The sequence below is a fragment of the Hypomesus transpacificus genome, chromosome 4, assembly GCF_021917145.1.
Source record: "Hypomesus transpacificus isolate Combined female chromosome 4, fHypTra1, whole genome shotgun sequence".
NCBI lineage: Eukaryota > Metazoa > Chordata > Actinopteri > Osmeriformes > Osmeridae > Hypomesus > Hypomesus transpacificus.
The window spans coordinates 7,263,554-7,290,955 of NC_061063.1; the positions used below are offsets into that span (position 1 = coordinate 7,263,554).

General features: G+C 45.0%; 2 protein-coding genes and 1 long non-coding RNA gene across 14 annotated transcripts in view; 1 reads left to right on the forward strand and 2 right to left on the reverse strand.

Annotated features, from left to right (window-relative positions):
- epb41a (erythrocyte membrane protein band 4.1a) overlaps positions 1-16,310 on the reverse strand; it is a 34,807-nt gene extending 18,497 nt beyond the window's left edge. For 6 of the 10 annotated variants that reach the window (XM_047019578.1, XM_047019576.1, XM_047019575.1 and 3 more), the window contains exons 1-13: positions 7,849-8,219; positions 5,950-6,243; positions 5,507-5,611; positions 5,338-5,380; positions 5,163-5,238; positions 4,631-4,849; positions 4,299-4,386; positions 3,321-3,473; positions 3,123-3,220; positions 2,844-3,019; positions 2,623-2,733; positions 1,687-1,824; positions 503-682 (exon numbers count right to left, since the gene is read on the reverse strand). In XM_047019578.1, coding sequence (XP_046875534.1) covers positions 503-682; positions 1,687-1,824; positions 2,623-2,733; positions 2,844-3,019; positions 3,123-3,220; positions 3,321-3,473; positions 4,299-4,386; positions 4,631-4,849; positions 5,163-5,238; positions 5,338-5,380; positions 5,507-5,611; positions 5,950-6,243; positions 7,849-8,211 — 2,044 coding nt within the window. In that variant the 5' untranslated portion in view covers positions 8,212-8,219. Of the gene's footprint in view, positions 1-502; positions 683-1,686; positions 1,825-2,622; positions 2,734-2,843; positions 3,020-3,122; positions 3,221-3,320; positions 3,474-4,298; positions 4,387-4,630; positions 4,850-5,162; positions 5,239-5,337; positions 5,381-5,506; positions 5,612-5,949; positions 6,244-7,848; positions 8,220-9,374; positions 10,110-13,758 lie in introns of those variants that run through there. The other 4 variants (XM_047019570.1, XM_047019574.1, XM_047019579.1 and 1 more) reach the window with 4 other exon arrangements.
- A 4,044-nt stretch (positions 16,311-20,354) lies between these two features.
- Positions 20,355-22,685, forward strand: LOC124467324. 2 transcript variants are annotated; one of them, XR_006956073.1, is made up of 3 exons: positions 20,355-20,597; positions 21,157-22,057; positions 22,254-22,685. It is a non-coding gene; the product is annotated as an uncharacterized LOC124467324 (long non-coding RNA). The 2 variants fall into 2 exon arrangements; XR_006956072.1 differs by having other exon boundaries at positions 21,157-22,685.
- ccn2b (cellular communication network factor 2b) lies at positions 22,438-26,142 on the reverse strand. 2 transcript variants are annotated; one of them, XM_047019581.1, is made up of 5 exons: positions 25,971-26,142; positions 24,970-25,186; positions 24,545-24,796; positions 24,015-24,268; positions 22,438-23,864 (listed from the first exon to the last, which is right to left on the reverse strand). In XM_047019581.1, the coding sequence occupies exons 1-5, from the start codon at positions 26,022-26,024 to the stop codon at positions 23,559-23,561; spliced, it is 1,083 nt and encodes a 360-aa protein (XP_046875537.1). In that variant the 5' UTR covers positions 26,025-26,142; the 3' UTR covers positions 22,438-23,558. The 2 variants fall into 2 exon arrangements, with proteins under 2 accessions (XP_046875537.1, XP_046875538.1); XM_047019582.1 differs by having other exon boundaries at positions 24,015-24,226; positions 25,971-26,141.
- Positions 26,143-27,402: the final 1,260 nt, after the last annotated feature.

Here is a 27,402-nt window from a genome sequence, read left to right on the forward strand (position 1 = left end):
TACTAGCTTCTATTGCAAATTTGTGGCAACTTTTATGTGGAAGATTAGAGCATTCATTGAAGGGAACGTGCATTCTCTCAAAGGGTATCTCCATCGCGCTCATTGCGATCAGTATAAATTGGCTGTTTGCAGGGGAGAGAAGGGCGTTGTAGGTCTGTGACAAAGATCAGTCTGTCAAAACAGGACAGAGAAGATCAAATATGTCGATCACAGTTAGATCACAGTTAGATCAAAGCTTAGGTTAGTGTTGACTGTGAGGGAGGAGCAGCGGTTCGAATTATGACGGTGTGCAAATTCCCAGTTTTTTCAAATTAGCAGGACATTTTGACAAATGTCAACATAATCTTGTAAGATTGAAAAACAGTGAAGCACTACTTGGAACATATTACACTATTCAGACCAGTCAAAGCTTAGTCGAACCGAGAGTGAGTCTTTTTTAGTCTTGTTAGCTGGCAACTGGAATGCATGAGAATTAGAGTTTAGTACGTTTTGGTGAGGCTACCTATGGAGACCTGTAGGGGGCGCACCGGGGTGCGATCCAGTAGCACAAACCAATCATCCTCCTCTGTCAATTCTGGATGTGTCCAGCTCCTCGTCCCTGTTACCGTGGTGACGTGAGGTTTTTCTCCATACTGTGCTTTGTCGTTGATTGGACGGTGCTGCCGCTTGGCTTGAGACAAGACTAAACCAACACAGTGAAGGAAAACTGTCAATCACAGGTTGCCTATGGTGCCAAAATATTCTCCTACTTAAATCACAAGACACAGTATGAAACGCAGGGGGATACATTATAGAGACTCTGTCTTCAACTGACTAAAATCTAAAGATGAACCCATGTACAAGATCGAACAAACGTATTCCCTCTATGCAGTTCTGGCAGCACCCTGTAAGACTAGCACTGTGCTCCTGAACTATCAGTAGGTGGAGACACTGAGCAGTACATTGACAATTAAGTTTGTCTCATAATCCTTAATGTACTGACATGCTCTGTTCAGATAGATATAAGGAGGATAAAAACCTACAGCTTCACCTCACTGAAATAACAACACACATAACAGACATGGGAAGCATTTCTATGACTTTATGAAGTCTCCCATATGTGAATTGGGATCATATGGTTCATTTCCCTGGCAACCACACACACACGCACACGCACACACACACACACACACACACACACACACACACACACACACACACACACACACAGCTCCGGGGAATCCTCAAGCCTTGGCTTGCTGAGCCACCACTACAGTATGTGTAAAGCGTTCAGTTCAGTTGAATGGTCTAACAATGCCAGGGGCCCTTAAGACTGGAACTGTGAAATGAACCACAGCAGAGGGGAGCACTGGGTGTCTGCACAGCTGCTGCTTCGTTTACGTGTTTCCATGCATCAGACTGACCCTGCAGCTATTGTTATTTATCTCACAGATGAGGAGTGTGTCTTGGAAAGGCAACAAGAGTCAATTGAGACAACTATCTTGGGTTAAGCTGGTTCTCCTTTAAGGAATAATAGTTGTTGCTGTGGCAGGGTGTTTTTGCTGTTGCAGACGAGGGTGGATCGATGACAGTGCTGGGCTCTCATGGGGATCTGTCAGGTTGTAGAGGTCATGATGAGGTCAGCGGCCTCACACAGCAGGTGTGAAGGGCGAGTCTGTACAGCACAAAGGGGCTCTGACTGGCTACCTGAGGGAGCAGGGCGTGGGTTGGAGGAGAGGAAGATGAAGGAGGAGGAGGAGTCTGCCGTGATGTTGGAATCCTCCCTCCACTCTTCTGGCTCTTTTGTGAATGAAGAGGCAGTTTGAGGCGGCAGGGGAGTGGTCACTGTCTCACACACAGCGAATGAACCAAAAAAAACACAATTCAGAAAAGAACACAATTCCGATTCACACAATAGCAACAACAAAACGCGAGTCCATCTGAAAAGCATTATGTAACGTTTTGGTGCAATGGAGTATTTGGGAATTGAACAACAAGCCCCCACCCCCAGCCCCACCCCCAGCTAGAAGGTGTAGTAAGTGCATGACTGTGGAGCAGCGGAGTCCCTGCTGTGCTCTTAGCCTGAGGATTATCACCAGTCAGCACACAGCAGGGGGGGCCGCGCAGTGAGCTCAGCACCGGCAGGCCAGCAGACGACAGCAAGCACAGCAGAGACACACAGAGCGCATGGTGCATGGCGAGGAGGCCGTGTCTCCTGGAAAAAGAAGCGTACGCAGCCAGATGGTGATCGACTCGTCGGGGCGCCGGCAGGTCAGCTTGGACCTGGCAGCGTCGACCACAAGCCCCCTAGGAGGCCTTGCTGTGCCAAGAGCTGAGCACGGGCACAAGCGGAGGACCGAGACTGGCCAGGGTTAAGTGTTGAGGAGAGGAGCTGAACAGCAGAAGGCAGGTGGGAGGTAATAGTCCCGGGGGAGAAGGGAAAGCTGTTTGGTGTGGTTCTGCTTAATCAGTGACTCACGACTTGTGTTGTTAGCAGAAAGTGAAACAGATGCTATCAGGACAAGTTACATAAGCGAGTGTCCCAGATGACAAGGCTGAGAGAAGCTGAAAACAGAGCGGAGAGCCTCTCAGAGCTTAAGTGACTGCCAGAGGAGTGAACAACAACCCTGTGCTGCACAGTACCTGAGGGGTAGAGGGTGGGTGGAAGCCATCCAGCATCCATTAAACAGAACCAGTCGTCCTCTTCTGTCCTTGCTTGGGTGAACTGAAGTACAGGAAGATACTTACCTCCGGCTGAAGTACACAGGTGCAAGTCAGAGTAGTATCTGTGTTTTCTCTTGTGCACGCGCACACACACACACACATGTACAAGGGCACGCATCTACACACGCATCTACACACACCTCCATCAAGACTCCTGGAGTTCCTCTTGCTGGACGAGCGCTGGAACAGCGGGGCTGGCCTGTCGATCATAGAGCTGGCCTGGCGTGTCTGGGCCTGGGTCCGGCCACTGTAGCGGAACTTGGAGCCCAGCGCCAGGAACTTCCTGGGAGTGGTAGCCACCTCAGTGGACGTCAGCCTGTGTGGCAGAGAACCAGGACGTGTCGATTTAGCTCTTGTCTGTGAACAGGGAGGGTACCCAGCCAACTAAGGAGTGATCATTCCCAGTGGGGACCTCTTACCTGAAGAAGGTATGATGCTCCACACAAACTTTCCAAAGCTTCTTGGAGGCCTTGTAGTTTGGCAGTTTGAAGCCAATGGCGCTCTCATACTGTTCCATCTGTTATCAACAAAAAAACGGGGAACAAGCTCTATTTTAGCTTCCGCACTAAATCAGCTCATTCTAGAGGGGAACAAAAGGGTTTAGGATTCTGTTGTACCTCTGAGGGACGAATCTTGATGAAGAAGCTGCTGCGTTTGTATGAAACCTTGAGGACTTTGGGCCAGGGGAAACGATTGATCCTCAGCTTGTCCTTATAAACCATCAGACCACTGGAACACACTCCCAGCATTATGTCCACCCCATCCAAGTCCTGAAGAGAGAGAGACAGAGAGAGAGAGAGAGAGAGAGAGAGAGAGAGAGAGAGAGAGAGAGACAGAGAGAGAGAAAGAGAGAGACAGAGAGAGAGAGAGAGAGAGAGAGAGAGAGAGAGAGAGAGAGAGAGAGAGAGAGACAGAGAGAGAGAGAGTAAGACATAGACAGAGAGATGGATGAATAGATAAATGAGAAGAGAGAGAAACAGCATTAAAGGAAATGTAAGGAGAGCAGAAGAGTCACGGAGTGAGTCACTGAGGGAGTCAATGTGATGGCTCTTCTCCTGCAGTTGACCTGCAATGACTTTGGTCATCCACTGAGAGGCAGCATGCACCTCCATTTCAGAATAAGTACCTCCATATTTTATTTAAATCCCTAGTTTGATGCAAACAGCCTGACCTCCTTTTCTGCTATCAAATATGACACGCCATGTGTTTGTCCCTTTTTTGGGACACAAACACTGACTTGGCTTTCATGGCTGTAATGCAGATGGCCTACCTTGGTCTAGGGTTTCTACACAACACAAACCCCATGTCACAGTCCTCAAGATCCTAGTCATCCTTTCTCCCTGATTGGAGAAGTCTGGTAAGGAGGTAGTGTCTGTTCTTTCCACTATACCTTACATTTACATTTAGTCATTTAGCAGTCGCTCTTATCCAGAGCGACTTACAGTAAGTACAGTGACATTCTCCCCGAGGCAAGAAGGGTGAAGTGCCTTGCCCAAGGACACAACGTCATTTTGCACAGCCGGCAATCAAACCGGCAACCTTCTGATTAATAGCCCGATTCCCTAACCGCTCGGCCATCTGACCCCCATCTGTACCTTAGCCTGGTGAAGGTCCACCCCGTACATGGAGAGTTTCTTGGCGTTCTCCAGGAACATCATGTCTGCCTGCGCTGGACTCATCGCCCTGTGGACAGGAATTAGGTGAGTGGATGCATGTGCTTCCCTGCGTACCAGATCATCCAGCACACACACACACACAGTAACACAAGAACACACACACACAGTAACACAAGAACACACACACACAGTAACACAAGAACACACACACACCCGTGCACATACCAACACACCCACCCAAACATGCGTACGTGTGTGCAGTGCGAGCGAGCGTGTCTCTCCCATCGTCCCCCGGCCCGCGCAGTGCTCACCTGTATGTGCGGTGCAGCTCCATCACCTTCTCCTCCAGCTCCTTGGTCTGGCCCTGAGCCAGGCGCAGGTCCTTGGCGTAGTCCGTCCCGTGCACCTCGGGGTCGTACTCGCCCAGCTCCGACTGCAGGGCGTAGGAGCCCAGCAGGGCCAGCGTGACGAAGGAGCAGGGCAGCCTGCTGGCCAGGATGTCCTTCCGCAGCTGCAGACACAGGAAGTACCTGCCCGCGCAACGCAACAGGGGGGTCAGGGAGAGGTCACGGCAGGCTTCCGGGAAGCACTTCAGTTACACCTCAGTTGATGATGTTAATTAGGGCTTAAGCCTCCTAGTTGTTTACTAAAAGTGCTGTTTCACGGATGTGGAGGCGGGATGAAATGGATTCATTATGATGATGAACTGAGCTAGCAGGTAAGGACTGGATGGTGAAGCGTCATGTGATAGATCTGTTTCTGTAATGGTGTTTCTTTCTTTATGTTTCTCTTTGTATAGACAGAGGAGGGAGAGGGAGGGAGGGGTGAGTCGGTGGAGTTTACCTGGTGATGTCTTCAGAGAGCTGGGCGGGGTCAGGAGGGTAGAACTTCACATTGAAGGTAAAGTCATAGGTAGTGCCTGGAGAGAGAGACAAAGGACACTTGATTAAACATACTGTATTTATAAGGACATAAGTGAGCAGAACTGTTCCAACTAAGCTGAGGTGGAAAAACTCACCATGCACCTGTCTGCGGATCTCCTTGGTGAAGTCCATCCAGGTCTGTGGAGGTAAACACATGCATTATGACACATACACACACATCAGATCTGTCAGATGGTGTTTGACGTGGGTTGATCTCAGTTTCTGAGTGCACGTGAGATGGTGTGTTGGCTGTTAGATACTGACCTTCATGGAGGGTGTCTCCCAGATGGCCAGGCCATAGTAGTCCCTCTCCATCAGATTAAGATGGTCACACACCTTGGAGAAGAGATCCTGGCCCTTGGCATGTTTCTGTATGAGAAGAACAAGATTTCACCCATCCAGTATGTGAGATACTGCACACCAAGATACTGTTTGCCAGAATTGATCCAAGGTTGTTAAGTACGAAAATCATCAAGTTGGGTCCTAATGTGTGAAAAATGAATTTGTGAACGACAAATTAGTGCCCCAAAGGGAGGGTTCGAATCTCCAGTATTTCTCCCCAAGGATGCTGACAGTCTGTTAGGCAGCTGTTAAACATAAACACAGACATTGACTGAATACAGACTGATAATGAGTTTGCTAATAGCATACTAAATGTGTCTTGAATGACTTCTAAATGGATTGACTTCATTAACAGAGTTTCTTACGTCCAGCTCACACTCATACAGAGTGTCATCCAGCAATGTGACTTTGCACTGCATGATCGTGGGTCGACGGGGGGCTTTGGGAGGTTTGACTTCGTCCTCTGCAGCCTTGTCTTTTCCCTCTCCTTCTCCCTCTCCTTCGCCCTCTCCTTCGGCCTCTCCCTCCGGCTTGGACTCCTCGTCCTCCTCCTTCTCCTGCTCACTGTCCTCTCCTTTCTCCTTGTCTTTCTCCTTTTCCCCCTCGTCCTCAGACTCTTTCTCGGTGTCAGGGTCTTCCTTCTGGTCTACCTGGACAGGCTGACGGAACACAGACAGCAATGCCTTCATTGTAATAGCCTCACTGTATGCATCCCGACATGGTATCAACATGACCGAAGCAATGTTTGGACTGTTAAAGGACTACCAGACTACCGTTTCACATCCTGTAGCTTTAGTTTAAGCTGAATCACAAACTGTATATACATCATGCAGTAACCAAGCTAAGACCAATCAATTTCTAAATACCTTAACCAAACATTTTAAAAGTCATACTCTGAAACCACATTGATCTCATGATATTATTCCAAAAAGTTGTAATCAGGTCAACTGCTCAGCTCCTCTAAACCACAGGCAGTTCAACAATGGCTCTTCTGCTAAATAATTAAAAGCTCACGAGGCAACAAAAAAAGAGCAAGAAAGAGAAACATTGCAATTGAAGATGGAGACAAGTCTTAAAATAACGAGCGATAAGCAAGAAAGATGAAGCTGCAGGGCCGGTAGACAGAGAGACAGACAGACAGACAGACAGGAAGATAGACAGGCAGAAAGGAAGACAGAGACAGACAGACAGACAGGCAGGAAGAGACAAAGACCCACAGAGGCACACAGATGGTTTAAACATCCCTTTCAAGTATATCAGTGGGGAGAAGACTGCTCTTAGGTTACTACACTGTCTCCCTGGAGAATAAGCTAGACAGGAGATGGCTGGCTGGGCTTGGGAAAACTAAGTAAGTTCCCTCTGTGAAGGCCTGACCTCAGGAGGATGGCAAGGCTCAACGCTAACGACTAGTGAAGAGAGCTTCTGCATTGGCTTTGTTTCACATCGGCCAATCAGAACATGATACCACAGTCCTTTGGTGCCTATTAGTCTGTGCCTACACAGTCAATTAAGCCTTCAAGATTAAGAACTCAATGTGTTCAATAGAAACAATATTTTGGTTTAAAGTGTAACTGAAGATATACCATAACTGTTATTCTTGTAAACAGAAGTAAAGAATGATAAACCTTAAGGCTACCAAAAGTAACAACCTAGATCACTCAAAGATTATTCATGAGAGGCTCAAAGCAAAGACTGAGATCAATACTTTAGTCTTATCAGATCTATAGGCTCAGCTGTAGCCCAGTTAATAGTTGACTCAACTACAAACAGGTTCTAACCAATCCAGATGCCACAGAATGAATCAATACTGTATTGGCACCTATGGCAAAATAACTGACTAGATTAGCTAGCAAGTCAACAATGTTAATGAGCAAGCTATATCTGTCTCCCATTAAAAAAATGAGATTTTCCCAAAAAATGCAGAACACAATTTGTCATCAAATGTCTGACATTCAAATTATAACCAACCAGGTAGACAAGAAAACCCTTTCCACCATCGTAAGCATCCACAGTGATGCAGTTGTTCTGCTGAATCTGGACCCAGGTCTGTTTGCTAGCATTTACATTACATTTAGTCATTTAGCAGACACTCTTATCCAGAGCAACCTACAGTAAATACAGGGACATTCTCCCCGAGGCAAGTAAGGTGAAGTGGCTTGCCCAAGGACACAACGTCATTTGGCACGGCCTGGAATCAAACCGGCAACCTTCTGATTCCTAGCCCGATTCCCTAACCGCTCTGCCATCCGACTCCCTCTCTGTACCTGAGCCTCCACACTGCTGACTGAGTGCTGGTCCAGCGCGGCGTCGCCCTCCAGCCTCAGCTCTGGCTCCGGGTCGGCGATGGGAGCCTTGGGCTCGTCCTCCCCCTTGTGGTCCTTCTCTCCGGCCTCCCCCTCGCACTGCGAGCGCCTCTTCAGGAAGGAGGAGAAGAGACGCGAGAGGCCCCGGCCGGCCGAGGTGCGGGTGCGTGGCTTCAGCTGCTCCTCCTCGGGGGAGGGCGAGCCGGGGCTCTGGGGGGCGGTGGGCGAGGCGTCCTGGGGCTCCGAGGGCCCAGGGTCCTGCGCTTCCGGCTCTCCCTGCTGCCTCGGCTTCTTCTGCTGGCTCTCTGCCTCGTCTGTCGTCATGGCAACGGCTGGAGGGGGGGGGGGGGAAAGCACGCGAGCATGCATCGTGACGGTTAGTACGCTGGAACAGCATGTGTAGAAAAGAGGGTATACACGGTTTACCAAGGGTGGGATCATAATTGTAATGTTACAATATGGTCATTACACTAAATACCAGCCAGCCACCTGGTGGAATGGTGGCTTCAACGCAGGTAATTATTCAAACACACACGCACACAGACGCACACACGGATACACACACACAGGGGAAGGGAAAGACGTAGGCAAGAGTGGCCTTCCAAACGATTCTCTTCACCCGCAGGATAGAGACATGAACATCAGGAGGGGGGGGAGGTCTTTCATAGGTGCTGATTGTGCCTCAGTCCTGTATGCTCAGACGGCTGAGCCAAGCATCATCAGGGTTCAGCACCGCAGGAGAACTGCTGGGCCTGGGGTCCCATAGCAACATTTTAGAATAGAAAGGGTTCACCTCAGATGCGTAGATCGCTTAAAAATTCCTCTTTTTTTTTACACAAAACTATAGAGACAGCTGACTAATGTCTCGTTTGCTTGTTATTTAGTTTCTAGTCCTTTGGGCCCAGCTACAACAGTATGTCCGTGGAGGGTATATGGTCGCGGTGTGAAGTAAGATTGAACACAACCAATGATTGTCTCTCTCTATTGAATTTTGAACTGAACAGGTTTCACCCGGCGAGGCTGCGGGGAGAGGGGTTGCCATGGCAACGCCAGCTTTTACGGGGAGGGGGAGGGGGGGGGGGCTCTGTTGTCATTGTGCTGGTTGAGTCCTCACTGGTGACTCAGCATGGGAACGTGGGTAGAGTCTGGTCATAGCCATCCAGAAGGCTGTGGAGGATCAGAGGATGTATGCTTAGCACCATCGCTTTGCCCTCGACCACAAGCATGCTGTGGCTGCCATCCCTGTCCAGGTTTCAGTTTGCCTCTATCTCTATCTATCTATGTCTCTATCTTTCACCATCAAGGCCTTCAACACCCAACCCCCACCCCCAGACACAGTCTATCTCAGCCCTGTTCCCAATTTGATGGACACAATGGGAGGTTAATCAAAGGAAGCACTTGCTTAATTGCAGTTCTGAGAGGGAATGCCACATAGGACAAAACACCAGCACTATTACAGCCTGACTGCTGATAAATTCCCACTGTACCTCTCATGTCCAGTGCTGTACACTTCAGCAGTTCATCCAGGGAGAGAAGTGCAGTTGTTCACAGGCCCCAGGGCAGAAAACGAGAGGAGAGACTAAAGGGACCAGGTGGATGAGGTGAAGAAGGGTCCTTCAGATTCTCCTTCATGGACAACACGCTGCTCAAAGAAGAGATTTGACAGAGCAGAGAGCAGCTGCTGGTCTACTTGATCACATCATTCTAAGAACTCTCCCACACAGCTTCAGGAGGCCCGGGCAGTCCTGTGGTATAGAGCTGATTAGCTTTCACTCTCCAGTATCTTATTCACCTCCCAGCCTTCTCCGTATCTCTCTCTCCATCTCTCTCTCTCCATTTCTCTCCCTCGCCTGCCCCTCTTTTTCTTATTTTATTTCCCCCTCATTACTCTACTGCGGCTCAGAGACTAGAATCGCCATAATTATCACCGCCATTATCATCATTCCAGTCTTTAAACAGGGATACTGCTTTCAGGCTCTGGGAGCACAAGGGAGACAAGAAGCAACCAACCAGAACTCTGCTTATTCTCCTCATACCCATTCATGTCTCTATTTCAGGTCCATCTGATGATGTTCTTGACTGGAACGTCTTAGTACTAGATGTACTTAGTTTTATGTGATGGAAAAGAGGCTTGGTGTCAATGTGGCACACAAACAATGTGTTTGCGTTCATATTTGTCTAGTTCTTGTCTCACAGGTGTGTGTGTGTGTGTGTGTGCGTTCTCATTAGGCCTGATTATGTGACTTCCTTACTAGTCACAATGTAGAAAGCGATATGGTTCTAGCTGTCACATCCGCTCTCTGTGGTCCAAGGTTCATTCTCCAAATCTGACACACAGGGTGTGGGTAGATGTCAAATCACAATCACGTTGGGAACAGGATTTGGCACGTGTCTCTGTCCAGTCACATTATGCTGCCACACAAGCACAGTGGTACACCTCCTTCCTGTAGAAACCACCTTGCAGTGGAAGGCAGAGAAAGTTGGAGGGAAAGTGCAGAACGTGCAAGTGACCAAGAAGAAGAGACGGTCTATCTGATCTTTAAATGGCTCCCTTTGGTCTTTTAGCCAAAGCAACACACACTACACAACAACAACAACATCCCAGAGAGGCATGCATGCGTCATGGATCAGAGCTGGGGGCGGAGGGATACTAAATCCTCTTCAGCTCTCTCTTTCTCTCTCTGCTTTTGTGCATCGTGTGACCGGTAGGCTAACAGCACTCCATTGCTGCTAATCCACCCTTCAGCTCCCTCCCTCCCTCCCCCCCCTCCCCCCCTCCCTCCCTCCGTCCTTCCGTCCCTCCCCTCCGTCCCTCCGTCCCTCCCCCCTGCCTGCCACCACCATGAGGGCCTGAGCCCTGTCACCCTGCAGCCTCCCTGCAGTGCCACTTCATCCTGTTATAACAGACTGCGCAGCACACACACATTTTCTCTGTCTCTACCTTATCCAACTGCAACGCACACATTCACTATCTCCAGAATCCCATTAAAACAGACTCCACCTGTCAACGTACCAGCCAACGCAGTCAACTGAGACACACACACACACAGTGTGTGCCTCACAGACGCTTGGGCAGCCAATTGGCTTGGTTACTGATTTACCCCTTTGGTCACTCACACCTCAAGTAAGTGGATTAAGAAGAGTGACACTGCACTCTTCTTGCAACAAAATCATGCAATGACAATCCATGATCACCCTACATACACACACAAAGAAAACACACACAAACACACACAGTGAACACACAATTAAACAGCAGGGGGAGCATGTGTTGGCATAGCAGATGTTAAGGGGTGTGATCCAGCTCTCTGGCCTCTCTTTCTAGGGGTCGAAGGAGTAGCCATGACACCTTAGACTTAATTAACCCGCAGCCACACAACATGGCCACTCTCAGCCAGTTTGATATCACAGGGTCTTAGGGTATCACAGGGTCTAAGGGTCTTAGGGTATCACAGGGTCTTAGGGTATCACAGGACCCTAGGGTATCACAGGGTCCTAGGGTATCACAGGGTCCTAGGGTATCACAGGACCCTAGGGTATCACAGGGTCCTAGGGTATCACAGGGCCCTAGGGTATCACAGGGTCTAAGGGTATCACAGGACCCTAGGGTATCACAGGGTCTTAGGGTATCACAGGACCCTAGTGTATCACAGGGTCTTAGGGTATCACAGGACCCTAGTGTATCACAGGGTCCTAGGGTATCACAGGGCCCTAGGGTATCACAGGGTCCTAGGGTATCACAGGACCCTAGGGTATCACAGGGTCCTAGGGTATCACAGGACCCTAGTGTATCACAGGGCCCTAGGGTATCACAGGGTCCTAGGGTATCACAGGACCCTAGTGTATCACAGGGTCCTAGGGTATCACAGGGCCCTAGGGTATCACAGGGTGTTAGGGTATCACAGGGTCTTAGGGTATCACAGGGCCCTAGGGTATCACAGGGTCCTAGGGTATAGGGTTGTGCCATATAGGCCAGTATGTTAAAGTCTGAGAAGTCAAGAAGTAGTTTCAAGAGAAAATACTGCCTGTTCATTGCACGATAAAAGAGTTGAGCACTGGTGATGATAAATCGCATGTATTATATTTTGAAGTTGCTCTTGAATGCATGATAACTCTTTAAGGTGCTCGAGCTGATTAGAGAACTACACAGGGCCAAGAACTGGGTCAATAATGGACAAGTGTGTTGCATGTGTGAGGACTATTAAGAAGAGCTCTAAAACTATTGTATGCTGTCTTTGTGTCTGTGGGTTTGTTTGTGTGCGCACACAAACTATACACTCTGCATGCTGTACCTGTACCATAATGGGTGTGCACATTTGTATTTCATCATGACAGTTTGGAACCAACTAGATCTATTTTAAGGCTGCCACTGTATTATTCCAAAAAGTCAGCTGGTGTATGAGATATGATGACGATAAAAAACAGAAATTGCAGGTTCAGCCCCCAGGAAGTACACTGGAAGAAGAGATGATGCCAGCTCCCTCGTGCTGTGTGGGGCTGACAGAGAGAAAGGGGGTTGCTGACGAAACAGAAATGACTGGATACGTGGGCTCCATGTGTACGAAGTCTTGATCTAACCAGGGCTTCCGTATGACCGGGATTAATTGTGCCCAGCTGCTCACAGGGCATATGGAGTGAAACACAGTCCCTCCACCACACGCATGGATTTCTACTTGCACGCGCGCGTGAACACACACAGCCCTTAACTGCTCCAAATCACCTTTCACTGCTGAATCAAAAAGCTTTTACCTCTCTCCCTTTCGATCGATCTTCATAAATAAAGCCCGTGACCACACCTTCTATTATGCGTGCTAAAGAAAATAAAAATCACCACTAAAATCCATTCTAAAAAAAAACTTCAATAGAAAACCGCTTAAGCAATATCTAAAATTCTAAATGCTCGGTAGATTGTAGCTGGGTGCAGAAAGTGAGCTTAAGGATTGAAAGCGGCTTTAGAATTAATCGGGCCCTGCGTGGGATTATAGCAGGGTCTGTATGCTGATGTGGAGGGCAGAGGCAGCTGGATGTGTGTGTGTCAATCATCCTAGCCCGGCCATCCTGTCCTGCTCCTCCCACACATCCCACCGCACATCCAGCAACCCCTCACTAACAGTCAGGACCAGAGGAAGTGACCCAAAAAACGATGGCCTGCCTGTCTGCCTGACCTAAATGACTTCAGAGGCAGGAAATGTCTGATGAGTGACACTAGAGAAGTGTCAGGGCAGGATTTGGTAAGGGCCCATGAGACCATAGAAATGTGTTGATCAAATATGAGCCATATTTGGTTTCCTTGCACTGGGAGACTGGACAGGCCTGGAGGCCATGGCTCAGGGAGTTAGTGACAGCGATCGAAGTAATCAATGATCATTTGAAGTCCACCAAACAAAGCCTTCAGAGAGACACACTTCAACTTCAATACGCTCCTGTGATGTACTGAACTACGGGTCCATGCAAATGAGAGAAAATTATGGTGTCAAATGGCAAACATTTTATTAATTATGAAAATAGCTAATACGCTTCAATCTTTATGAACATGTAATCCTGCCACAATGATGCTCTTGTCAGCGTCCTCATCCTAAACCCGTTGTCAGACAAGAATTTTGTCTCTGATGGTCAGGAAGCAAATGTGCCTCCTCTTCCTCACTCATTGTTAAGGCAAACCATATATACATTTTCTCTTAAAATAAGATTGTATTTTCAAAATCCAAATGGACCATTCGACACTTTCTATTATAAGCGGGTGGCAGGTGTTTAAAGGTTGTCTGAAAATGGCGCCGAATGTGAAAAAAATGTCAACAGATTTCTTTCCTCGCGAGCATCGCATCACAATACATAAGCCATCGCTGATGTAGAAGGTTGCACATTTCTTACCTTTCCTCTCTTTCATTAAAAGAAAAACAGTCTTCAATCAAAAATAACGGTTGGTTTTATTTTCACGCATCGGATAAAAAGAATGTTAATTCCATGTGTGTTATTATCCAACAATGTTTTATAAAAATGTGTTTAGGCTCTAGTAAAAAGGGGGAGCTCCGTATGCAATGAGGCTGGTGTATTTATAGCGCTGCCCAATGGGCGACGTGCAACCACCGGCCTAATCCAATCACGGTGTGCAGGGCTGGTGTTCAGAGGCAAGCGCCAAGGCTGCACCATTGTAACCAAGGATACAGAAATGTGCCCATTTGCTAAGAAAATGTATGTCTATTTCAAGAAGAGGATAAAGAAATCACATGAACATGCAAGAAAATATGTCAACCTATTCTATGTTATTACATAAATTGTCAGCAAGAGGTTTGGGGAAATTAACAATATAATTTTTATAAAGGGGGGAGGAATAGTTATGGCGCACGGGCCAGCCCTGTGCAATGTAAACCCCGTGCCGGGATTAACTTTTAGTTTTTGAATATGTTCTACTACCTTATAAAAATGAGGCAGTTCCATGTCTGCTCTAAACCTTGCCTAGGCTACTCTATGTAGTTGGCGCAACCTTCGGAGACGATAATGAATACCAATAACCATCCATTTTAGGGCAGATTGAACAAAAAAAACAACAACAAAATCAATTGGAGCAGATCGGCATGCAAAATGTTATTAATAACGTGACTGTGTGAACCATGCTATAAATACAGTATTTCAACAAAGCGTTTACATGAGTTATATTTTACAGTATGCGAACACAGCTTACAAACCCACAATTCCCACAAAAGGAACACAAAATAATAGGCTACAGGCCAACTAAGTAGTATGTCTACGTCGAGTTGAAAAGATGTAGGCTCAGATTGGGTCTCAAGCAGCCAGCGTTGTTGTAATAGGCATATCTAAGCCACTTTTAGCCCCCTCCAATGGGGTATTACGCCAAAACACAATAGCTTCAAAAGTTCAATTTCACTGCACTCAGCATTATTTTGCTGTGCCTGTGCTGTTAAGCGCCATGTACATAATGTATTATGCGATATTTTCCACGTAGCCTATCGTTCATTCTAGCACAAAAGCCACCTCCCGTTCTCCTGCACCTCCCCCTTTCGCTGACCCTGCCCCCCAAATGTAAGGAGCAGGTGCTCTGCAAGACCGTCTCGTGATATTAAATGACAACACCAACCAGACAGGGTCCCCAGAGAGGAGGAAGCAGAAGGCAACCTCAGACCAAAACATAGGCTTGTGAGCGCACACACACACACACACACACACGTGCGCATAAATACGCTAACACAAACAATAGGACCTCTTCCCAAACCCACATACTCACAGACATACATACAAACATTACATGAACATATAAATCCACATGCACAGAGATAACCCCTCCCCAACACTTCTCATCTCACACACAAAAGCAACCCCTCCTTTCTCGCCCACCGCCACTACCGGATCTCTTCTAGAATGTTCCCCAATTCTACCTCCCACTCCTATAGACATCTGCGACTCTGGCCTCCAGCTGAGTATGTGCTCTTTAATTACCTCACTTCCCGTCCACTCAATTACTGCCCTGATAATACCTTGGTCAAACGCACCACTACACTAACAAGCTGGCTGGATCTTTCATGAGGACTATGACAACACTGAGGTACAGATACTTTAGCCCAGGCCCAATGCACAGAGATTATGGTAGAAACCCAAATTTGAATTATTTTACATAAAAACTCAAACAGTCTGAATTAAGCAAGACACAGATAAATCATTCTGAAAAATTACATCAAACAGCTCAAAAATGATAAGTCATTTCTATATGTATGTGTGTATTTTTTTTCTTCTTCTTCCAGCACCATGATATCCAGTCCCACACATGACCCAAGTATTATGCAGTGTTTTCACGGTTGTGTTGATCGGAGGAGGGGAGGGGTGGGGGGTGTGGTATCATTGAAGCACCTCAGGCTCTAATTAGCTCTGAAACTGCAGTCTGTCTGCAGTTTCATCTCTGTTCAGGGTGAGCTTATGCCCTCACAGCAGACACATTGAAATGATCCCTACTGGTCTGTGTGGATATGTTTAGTTCTGGAACACTTTGTAATTGTTTTGCAGCCTCAGAATTAGGTCTCAGGAAAGTTGAATTCTCATACTTAAGAGTGAGACAAAGGATTCGTGTGTATGTGTGCAGGAGTGTGTCTGTGTTGTGGAGGTTATAAAATGTGACCACTATGCAATGTCCAGTATCAGACAATGTTGTGGCTGCATCCTATCGTCTCCATCTGCTCCCCTAACCCCCTTATAAAAACTAGGAGTCTGGACAGTCTTGAATCATGTCCGTGCCTGTGTGGGTGCATGCTTAGGTATTTGTGTTTGTCTGAGGAAAATGTAAGATTGAGAAGGGTGTCAATAGTATAGTTGTGATCCAATTGAGCAGTTCAGACATATCAACATGCATAATTATACTCCAATTAGTCAGATTAAGGATTCCTTTTGGGAGAGCACCAACAATAATGAATGTATCTTAAATCTTAATCTTAATGTAATGCATCTAAGCAGTGATGTAGGAAGACATTTTTGGGGGGTTCTAAACCTGCTTTCCTTGTTCATGACAGCATCTGTGAATAATATCTAATCTAACCAAAGGCATTTCATGTTCTGGAATTCCTATTGCTATGTCACAACTAACACAACCCGTGTTAAGAATCCTAAAGTAAAAAAGGTCTTTACGGTCAAGGTCCTGAATATTAACTTTAAAGGGACCACTTTACTGTTCTCTGTCATGTGTTACATAAACTATTCCTAGAGACAAAATAAAATAGTTTTCTTTGTTGTATTGCGCATCTGCAGTATTAGTGTTTTTGAAAACCACAACCCTCTGCTGGGATGATTGTTTTTGATCTATTTTACTGCTCGGTTTCCATGTCGACGATCCATGTAGTTAATCCCATAAACGAGTCAAGAGACCACCTGTTAATCCATTTCCCATGCCTGACTGACTGCTGCCTCCTGGTGACCAATTTACAGACATGCAGCACTTAGATTCCTAGATAAGTAGTATCTACTGTGGTCCTAGATTACAGACCTTAACAATTTACTGAGGTCTGCATTATTTTATTCATTTGACAGAAGTTTTTATCCAATGAGACATACCCATACTCTGTAGAGAGTACAGCAGAAGATCAAGGATCAGAGGAGCGTTGTTCAAATGTATAGATGTTACTGGATACGGTATGTGGATGGGGGTTTGGTTTCCATTACTATTCACAACGCAAAGCTATGCTGCCCCACAGATGTCTGTTCTGAGTAGATAACAAGAAGCTCCACCTCTGACTAAAATTAGTGTATTTTTATCCCCCATCAGTGACTGTTTTTGTCTCTGGCTCACACAACAATTACAAAGCAATAATTTTCAGTATTTAAAAAAAGAACAAACTAATATACACCTGCTGCCCTACTCCCAGATTCAGATCTGCACACCACATTTATTATACTCCTTCTTCTCACTGTACCATAATCAGGACAGCATTATGTTCCCTTCGTCAAGCTCAATCATCTTTGATCAGTTTGCATTATTTCTCTGTTCCCAGTTTGAAGACGAACCACTGTTTATTAAAGCCACCTTCTTTCTCTAGTTGCTGTTGAATATACCAGCTGTGCCAGCCATTTTACATTTCATCCAGAATACATGATTAGCTTTTTGTGATCTTATTAACCTATGGCTCCTTCTCCGTGTGGGGGCTTTTGTTCTCCTGGACGTTGACAGGGAAGATAAGGCTGTGAGTCCTGAGCACCTGTCTGGTTGTAAAGACTGGCTGTGGCAGAAACAGCCCAATAGGCCATGTGTCTCTTCACCTGGCAACCACAACATAGGTGGATCCATTCATTGTGACAACTGGAATCCCTTCAGGGAGGCGATGTGTGTTATGATGATGATGTAGGATTAAAAAAAAATGTGTGAGTTTCAGACAGACAGAATACCATTTTAACATAGGTGCAATTTTGTCTGACAGAAGTGCCCTGAGCTCATCTCTTAAAACCATGACAGGAATTGGAAACCCATCTGATAATGGTACAGCTCTGGAAGTAAATAGACTGAGGAGGAAATGTTCCAAAGTAGCCAAGAGGGTGGAAGAACTACTTCAGCAATTTTGTACAGTACATTACTCCTAGTCTACACTCTTTTTAAATATGCCTTTTTCCACACAGTGCTTCCTGAAACAGCATGCACTAAAAAAAATCAATTGAAGGCAAATAAGTAGTTTCCCATTCCACACATTGTTTTATGCATTTAGTGAACAACTGTGCTGCTTAAAAGAATCACACACACACAACATTCCATGGCGTGACAACAACAACATAGCATTATTCTGCCATTATAAATCCCAGCAGATGGAACAGATAATATGAAATACTCACCCCATATCGTTCATTGGTCCAGGAGGAAACAGGGATATGAAAAAGAGAAAAAGAAAACTAGTGTCAGCGAAAACACAGGATTACAAACATCGTAGCATGATAGCAACGTGGTGGTGTTACTTACCATCTAACAAAGGCAGATTTTCATTCAATTTGTTTGACCCTCCTTAATGTTCTAGAACATTAACATTGGATAATAACCTTTTAGCATGCTGCAGCTTTAGTTTATGTTTAACGTTATCTATGATTGCCTTCCTTTCTGTAATTCTGTGAAATATTTGATTATATCTCAATTCAATTGTACTGTGGTTATTTTATAGTCTGATTTCAGAGTAAAGGCTATGTGAGTTAATTTCAGACGGTGTAGGCGGCGAAGGATTACAGGGAAACAGGAAGATACATCCTCTTAATGAGATAGCCCAAGAACAAAAAGAGATGAAGTCCCATCTCATTAGAGGAGTTAACTTTAACCTGATTAATCAGGGTTGCAGAAAAATAGAAAGCCACTCTATAAATACTTTGACTTGGTCTTATCGCACACTGGCAGTGTGTTCAATATTTAATGTTCACTGGAATGGAATCTAATTCCTATTACGTTCAAGACAGGCTCATGTTTCATCATGTCAGTGGCAAATATTCTGACTGTCTCCAGCTCAGCACTCCCAGTCTCCAATGTTTTGCAAAGCTCCATCTCCTGGTGTTAATGGATAAAGTGACATGATGTCGGCCCTTATGCCAGCCCTGCCGCCCCAATGAGAGCGTGAGCGTTGGAGCATTAATTGTCTATACATGGCCTATAACATTGGAGAGGGAGTTTCTCGGAAGCATTTTCCGATGAGGATTTGGACAGAATAAAAACATTTAACATGTAGAAGGTCTAAATAGTTATTTATCCATTCATTACATTAGCATGGGTTGGTGAAGATTGTGAGAGGGCTGAAATGTCTATAAACTAGGGGAGTTGCTGTGTAAACAGAGAAGTGTGATGATGTAAAGGTCCTCTGACTCAAAACACTCACAAAGGGCAGAGAGTTTAGGTGGCGCTTAGTCCACACATACCCATGTGTTTAGAAAGCTTTAAACTATCGGTTTTTAGCTGCAGTGACCACAACACTCAAGGGGTTGAGACCACACATATCAATGTTTTTAGATAATCCATAAGGTCTGCCTAGGCAATACATATGTACTTTCAGGTGTGAGATAATATATAGGATTGTAAAAGAGTGTGGATGGTGAACTATTATGGATGGTGAACTTATGGTTGTTATACACCTCACCTGTTATGTGAGATTAAATTATATAATATTCAAAGCTAATACATGTATTACAACCCCACCTCTCAGGAGATGCGCAAAAGCAGCGGCCAAAATATGAGACACTGACCTAGGTGTGAATGAGTGTCGTAATTTTTCGATGCTTCCAACCCGCAGAGTAATGCCTCATCAATAGATCATCCCCAATGTTAATGTGTTCAGTGTGTGTCAGTGGTGTTTAAGGGAGGCGGGGGTGCTTGCGTTCGCAGAAACTGGTACCTTCTGGTAAACTCAGCAGCGTCCTGTATCTATGCACATCCCTTTGCGCGCGGTTTGCGGATACGAGGTCGACAACTAGTGGCGCGTGTCATACGTAAAGATTAGCATATTCAATGAACAAATGGAACAATTGTTGAAATGTTACGTTTTTGGTTAGTAATATGTAGCACACAAATCTGTGAAATTGCAACTGTCACTCAAAGTAAAAAATGTAGCATGACGGTCGATGTGAAGTGCGCGCTTTCATCTTGCCGGTTACGATAATCCATTTCAAAGGCTAATCCACTTTAAATCTTATTCACTCCCATTTTATTTAGTTCCACGCGCTGGCCCACATGACAGGTTACACCTACAGTTGCTGACGACAGTACAACAAACTATGACATGTAGCTAAAGATTGTCATGGCTATTTACATCGCTGACAGACTGCAAAGACTGTACATTATTTTGTAGGTAGATAATAGATAATAGAATGAATACACTGCGCCACTGCTTCAAAATAAATACTAACATTTAAAAGGCAACCATCACCCTAGGCGTGATGGAGAAACAGTCTAAACATGATTTCTGGTGGAGCCTACGTGCAGCTGACAGTTAGAGCTTCTTTAGGTTTACCTGAGAGGATGACAGCGCGTTGTTGTCTTCAGTTCTTGCTCATCAGAGGGCTGTGCAAAATACCCTTACGTGTCATAGGGGCTTCTCATACATATGTCCCGTCTCGCACACAACCTTCCTCCGTCAAAAAACGTCACTGTGTGGTGAGAAAAAATGGGGATTCGCTCAGCCTACAGTTGCGTGCGCGACTTCCATTTACCCGCCTCTGGATGAAGACGATTGGACCGAAGCGCGTGATCTCAGGTAGTGCACTATAGTTTTCTCTACTGTGTCATTAATCACATTTAGATCAGGTTGACCGTTTTTATTTATTAACTTTACCCCAGATGACATGGACATAAATCCGTTTATTGTGGAGGGTGTCGGGGGATGGACTACGGAGCATTGACAAACGCAATTGAACATGTTTATGTGATTGAAGCTCTCTTTCAACTTAAAGATTGCACTTTAATGGAGGTTAATTCGTCTTTTGTTGCCAATATTATGCTATGATAATATAAACCTGTCATCTTTGCACATGCAACCATTCAATTATTCTGGTATATTTTCTTGTGGCTTCCCACTCCCCAGAGTTGAACCAATACTTTGGTAAAAGGTCAATAGTCACTTTCCTATGAGCAGTTTAATCATAGGAAAGTACTGCCTAACTGACTGCCCAAATGTCAGGCGGTGGCTTTGGTCCTCTGTCTATGCTAATCTGTCACACACAACCATATAAAGTTTGTCCTTTGACCTACTGGAGTCTCAACATTTTAGGGGAGTAATGTTACATATCAGCCTTCATGGTACATTCTCTCTCCAGTTCCTGCAAAAGATCTTCTGTGATGATGCATGAGGATTGGCTGCTATAATTGTCCAAATGAAACATTAGTTCTCACAGAAAACACTCCACATTCACCTCTCACAGATAAGGTCAGTGACTGCTTTTGTGTTGTTCGTTCCCCGTCATCATCGCTAATGTGCCACTTACTTCACACAACAGTATGAACTATATGAAAACAGACAAAAATGGCAATCAGAAAAGCACAGCTTATAACTACAGAAATATGAATGTTTTATTACTGTGTTTGTAACAGTTTTGAATGTGTTTTCCAGATGGAAAACCTAAAGTCCAGGTGCATAGAAGTAGAGCACAGTGTGTTTCTGTGTGTGTGTATGTGCCTGTGTGAGACCATTTGTGAGAGCGTGTGCGCATGCAAGTGAGTGTTTACGGCTATTCTTCTCTATGTAGACGTAGAAAAGTTTTGTCTCATGCAAAGACATTTCCTTTCACCCATGCAGCTCCTCTTGGGGATCTCGTCATCTGAAAATGCTGCATTGCACTGTGAAGTACGTCACAGAAACACAAGCACGTCTACTCATACTGTACACACAGGCTTGCATGCAGATGGACCATGCAGAAAAGGAGACGCAGTAAATATATGATATCCGAGGGCCAGCCTTCATGCTGGTGTTTATCTGCTGGCTGAGATAGGGTCTTGAGCTGCAGAGATACACCCACTCTGCAGATTAGCTCCCCAGAACTGGCTGTCTGCCTGCCTGCAAGCCTCAGCTACTGATAATGGGGAACTGCAGTGTTGGTGTGCCTCTCATACACAGACGTGCCAGCTTAGCAGCTTATCAAGTCCTTTTTCATGTGCTATGTAATGATTAAACCACTACGCTTTATGGAAGGTTTACTTCCTGTCTTGACACAGCACAAGGTATGTCCAATCCTCTATTAAAGTATTCCATTCGAAACAGATACTGTATATTTTGGATTATTATACAGCTTTGAATAAAAAAGAATTGCTGTGTCATTTTGAAACTTAGCAATATATGTTCTAAAGCGCTTTTAAGTTTCTTTTATTCATTTTTCTTAATTCTGCTTGTTTTCTCTCGTCTTCACTGAGGCTTTAGGTTGGTTATCTGTTTGATCTGTGGGCAACTAAACTCTGGGACATTTTATGGAAAGCCTGTGAAAAGAATATTTGATCTGATTTGTGCATGAAGATATAAGATTAATAAAGATACAAAATATTTGAGATAGACTGCTGATAGCTACTGTTATGATTCACTTATTTATAGACAAGGTGCACTAATGTATAAAAAATATAGAACTTCTTTATTGGAAATAGATGAAAGTGCAACAAATAGGAACTCACTTGTATCTTAGCCAGGTGGCTACAGTGAAAAACAGTATGATACAGTACAAAAACAACTACAACATTGTGTTAAACAACAGTTACATAAATTATAGTACAAAACTGTACACAGTCTTACAGTATTTACACATGGTGTATTCGTCAAATGCCGAATTTCTATTTTTCCTACCTTTTCTCTTTAAATAAACAATAAAAAACATTATTAACAATAATTATTCAGCCGAGCCACACTGTGTGTGTTAGTACTGTAGGTATATTGACCTAACTGCGAGGGTGTGATTAGGGGTGGAGAAAACAAGTTAAAGAGAGACCCATGCACATTAGGACCCCTTGAATTAGATAGATTATGTCAGTGGTCACCTTTTGACCTTCAACAAATAAGGAGACTCAATGATTAATGATAGGTGGGTCCAAATATCTAAATACTAAAGGATAAACATGGAAAACAATTTATGTCAGGTGTACACAGTAATACACATTACCTCAATAATGTAAATCCATATACATATTCTAAGAATTACTGTATCATAAACTGACACTGATACTAAACAGATTTGCAACACTAAATGTCTTATTTTCAGAACATTTCATGTCAAAATGTGACATTTGTGCCCCCCCCCCCCCCCCCCCCTCCTGCCTCCCAGTCTACAGCTGTACAACCATATCGTCATCCAATGGCACTAAAGCAGTGCGTGAGATATTCTGTATCCTATTAGATCTGGTAAGTGTCTCTACACAGAGTCCTTCAGTGCGTCAAGTCAGCCATACAGCATATCCGTGTGTGCATACATACGGGCAGACCATTCAAAGAACCAAATTACTTTAGAGCTGCGCGTTAAACTAAAAATCTAAAGAACAAAAGGAAAAACAAAAGGTATCATTCTCAAGCTCTACTACTTCATATCCGAAAATTAAACACATTCTTCTTTTCAGTCTCACAACTAGGTTGACGTGCATGTGGATATCAGGGAGAGATGAGGGATCCAGAACTCCAACAAGCTGCCTGTGAACGGATTAGTGAAGGGAGAGAAACTGTGTGTGTGTTGACAGGCCCTGTCCTTCACATGTCATTGTCATAGTCCCCTATCATTCGGCGTGTGTGTGAAGCCAGAAAAATATCATTGTCGCGTGGGCAGTCGTGATGACAGGAGCAGGTCTTGATGAACATCATCTTCCGTCGGAAGGAGTCCCCCTCTGGGCAGCGAAACTCCACCTCCGCAGTGACGGTGGTGTGGGGAGTGCAACATCGTCCGTCCGTACATGCCCCACAGAACTTGGGCTTGTACACTCTGGTGCTGCTACAACCGGACAGCTCGAAGCGCATGCCAAGGTGGGTCTTAGGTGTCCGAACACACTTCTTCCCTTTCTGTGGACACACAAAAAAAGTAATCAGATTACCAAGAGGATAACTGCTATGGACAGTATTTCAAAACGCCGCGAATGGCATGTTAATGCCGAAACATAATGGTCCTGTCGTGAAATATAGATCTGTTGTTGATGGTTGGTATCTTCTTACCTTGATGTCCTTTTCCTGCTCCACATGGCAGGGTCGGATCATGCAGATACGGCTCTGCTTTTCTAGCTGACACTGCTCGTTGTCATTGGTTACTCTGGATGACACGCCCATGCCACAAGTGGCTGAGCATTCACTCCACTCAGTGGTTTGAACAATGCAGTTTTCCCTGGGGCTCTCCGGCACCGGCCCATGGGCTGACACCTCCCTGTAGACTGATAGAGGGGAAGAGGAGACCAAGGGGTGAATCTCAGGTCCTGATAGTGGAGGAGAGACAGGGGTTCAGTGGTGAAAAATAGGAGTGATGGAGGGAGGGATGGAGAGATAAGGGAGGGAGTTAGAGATTTGGTGGAGAGAAGGCATAGAGAAGACTATAAAATTAGGAATATTTGTCAGGAAGGAAATGATTAGATTTAGTTTTGAGAGAGATAGATAGAGATAGTAAAAGACAGGGAAAGACAGAGAGAGGGAGATAAAGAGTGGAGAGAGAGAGAGAGAGAGAGAGAGAGAGAGAGAGAGAGTGGCAGGCTCACCAGCCATGGCTGATTGGAAGTGGTGGTTCTGGGGGGTCTGGTCACACACCCATTCCTCGCAGCACTTGCCAGGGATCTGGATGCGACGAGGGTACGGGCAGTCAGGAGAGGGCAGGCGCACGTCACTGGCACAGGTTGGCACACAGCCAATCTCGCCGTTCATGCAGACGCAGTGGTGCTTGCAGCTGGGCTGGAAGGTTTCTCCACTGCGATAGATCACCCCTCCCAGGTCACATGTCTGGCCTTCCTGGGCTTAGTTCCAAAGTGTTTTGTCAAATTCAGTCTTAATCCTTCAATGTTCAGCATGTGTACAATGTGTGGAGATATGTTCATTTCTCATTTCAAGAGAAATTGTGGAGAATTAGAATTGGGAAATTACAACATGTCATGTTCCCACAAACTAAACAGCTTGTTAACTAACTCACCCATGCAGATTCCAGTATCTGTATCACTCAGCACAGAGTAGTCACAGTAGAGCTCCTTGTGGTGGTCGCAGGGCTCCAGGAGGGAGCAGGGTTCGTCCGCCTGCCTGGCACACACCTTACAACAGCCACAACCATCCAGAACCAGGCTGGTGCCAAACGGGCATGGAGGGGGGTCCAAGGGGCAGTCACAGGGCTGGAAGCAGTCCTGTGCCATTGTCTGTAGACATGAAACAAACGAGGGAATTATTGCATGTAGATTCCATGTTCCAAGTTGGATTTTTCGCCACTAGTAATAGCTCTTTACTGCCACAAGACGGAGACACTGCACTGGATTTCAGGGAATGAACCCACGTGGATTTACGAGATAATTATTCATATGGTGAGGTAAGAAATACTGTACACTTCTCAGCATCAAGATATTGGATATGAAAACACTGAATGATTAAATATCTTTCAGACCTTTGTTAGTCCTGATTAAATTCATATATTCCTTTTCATACATGTATCTTCACATGTATTTAAATACATTTTAATTAAATCTTAACATGAAGATGGGTAACGTGGGAGTCACATTAGTTTAACTGGTATCATAACCAATGTAAACTAATTATGACATGCGAGGACTCCTTACTCAAAGCAGATATTTAGGGATACCCTGCTTCTACTACTGTTCTATCACGAGGTGCTGTGGCTGTACTCTACCCTGCTTCTACTACTGTTCTATCACGAGGTGCTGTGGCTGTACTCACAAGACCACACCTCCTTTGGAATGTTTTTAAGATCAGAATAGTGCACACTGCGTTCCCTATTCCTAACATGGGCTACAACAGCCAAAAGAGTCCATCTGCAAAATAAGGATTTCCGTGACAACAAGACATTAGAACAAAATAAAATCTTATTTTTGTGCAAACCAAGTTAAAATAATTAAATTACATTGATATTACATCATTGTTATTGTAATACAAATTGTTGATACTAAAAAACGGATCTAAAAGACTTACCGTGGAAACTATTAGCAGAAGAAGACCAATTCTAGCAGTTATTTCCCCAGACATGATGCTGAAATTCAACAGCGTGCGCACTCCACACCTTCGTTTTTGTTCAGTCAGCGAGACTGCAGTTCCCTTTTCCTGCGGTTAGCGTCGTTCAGTTTATGCACAGCTGCAGCTCGAGGGCTAGACTGAGGCATGGAGGGAAGACCTCTGGTTTAAATACTCCGCGAGTGGGGTGTAGCCGAGGACGCATGGCTATGCCACGCGACTCTCAAGGGTGAAAATATTCAAATTCCAGATGGCTTTCCTAATTCCACAGAGTCAGAGGCGAGCTGTTTCTACAGACATTCCCCTTAATCAAGCCACTGTGTCAAATTTCTCATTTAGAAACAAGTTCTAAATGGGGTATTTGGTGGGGTATTTGCATGCCCTGAACAGCATGAACTGACAACACCGTCTAAGAACTTTGGACTATGTGTGGCTCTACAGAATGAGTCAGGGCATCCTTTTTCCCAAATAAACCATAAAGACTTCTGTTTAGTTTATGGGTTAAGTTCACGACGAACTCAACTGTTATGAAACTAAGTACACAATGTCATTTTTTCTCATGATACAAACATCACACAATGTACCCAGACGCTTTTTAATCATACTGTTGTCTCCAGGTGATTACAGGTGCCGAGTACAGACACAACAGGGAACAACTGTCGGGATCATAATGGTACCTTAGGGGGTAGGACTGTCTGCAGATGTTGAATATTGGCTGCAACTATAATGATGTTTCTTTTTTTCTCACACTCTTATGTACTTCCACACACAAGACACTAGGACTAGATACTGTTTTAACATGCTCCATAGTAATAATGTTTTCATTTAGCTGACACTTTAATCCAAAGTGACCTAGGCCTACAGGGATATTTGAGGGATACCAAAACCCTCAATTAAAGTATGCCATTTGTATCCTCAGGATACACACTTCATGTAGTATCTGTATGATGGACAGACCTGGAACATCAGCAAAAGAATGCAGCCCCTTCAGAAAAATTATGCAACAGCTAGACTTTTGCTAAGAAAGTGAGAAATGCTAGTCAAGCATGTGTTACAAATGCTAATCAAGACAAAGCTTGGGGTAAAGATAGAGTGGTAATCTTTCATGATCAAAGCTGAGTATTAATACAATCCACTTCAGAAATGGGGTGGGAGAACTGTGGGATCTGTTACGTCAAAACAGGATAATTGAAAGGCAAGAACAGCCTGTACACTCTTCACTGTCAGGTGTTAAATAGAAAACACACATGGGGAAAATGTCAATGTTATTTCTGTTCTTTTTTTTCTCCAGCTCTTGCCTCGCTAGCAGCTATTTCCTGGGGAATACCAGTGCCATGAAGTTTCTGTGTGTCTACCTACAAAGTCAAGACGTTCTGTTTTCCCAAACGCCAAA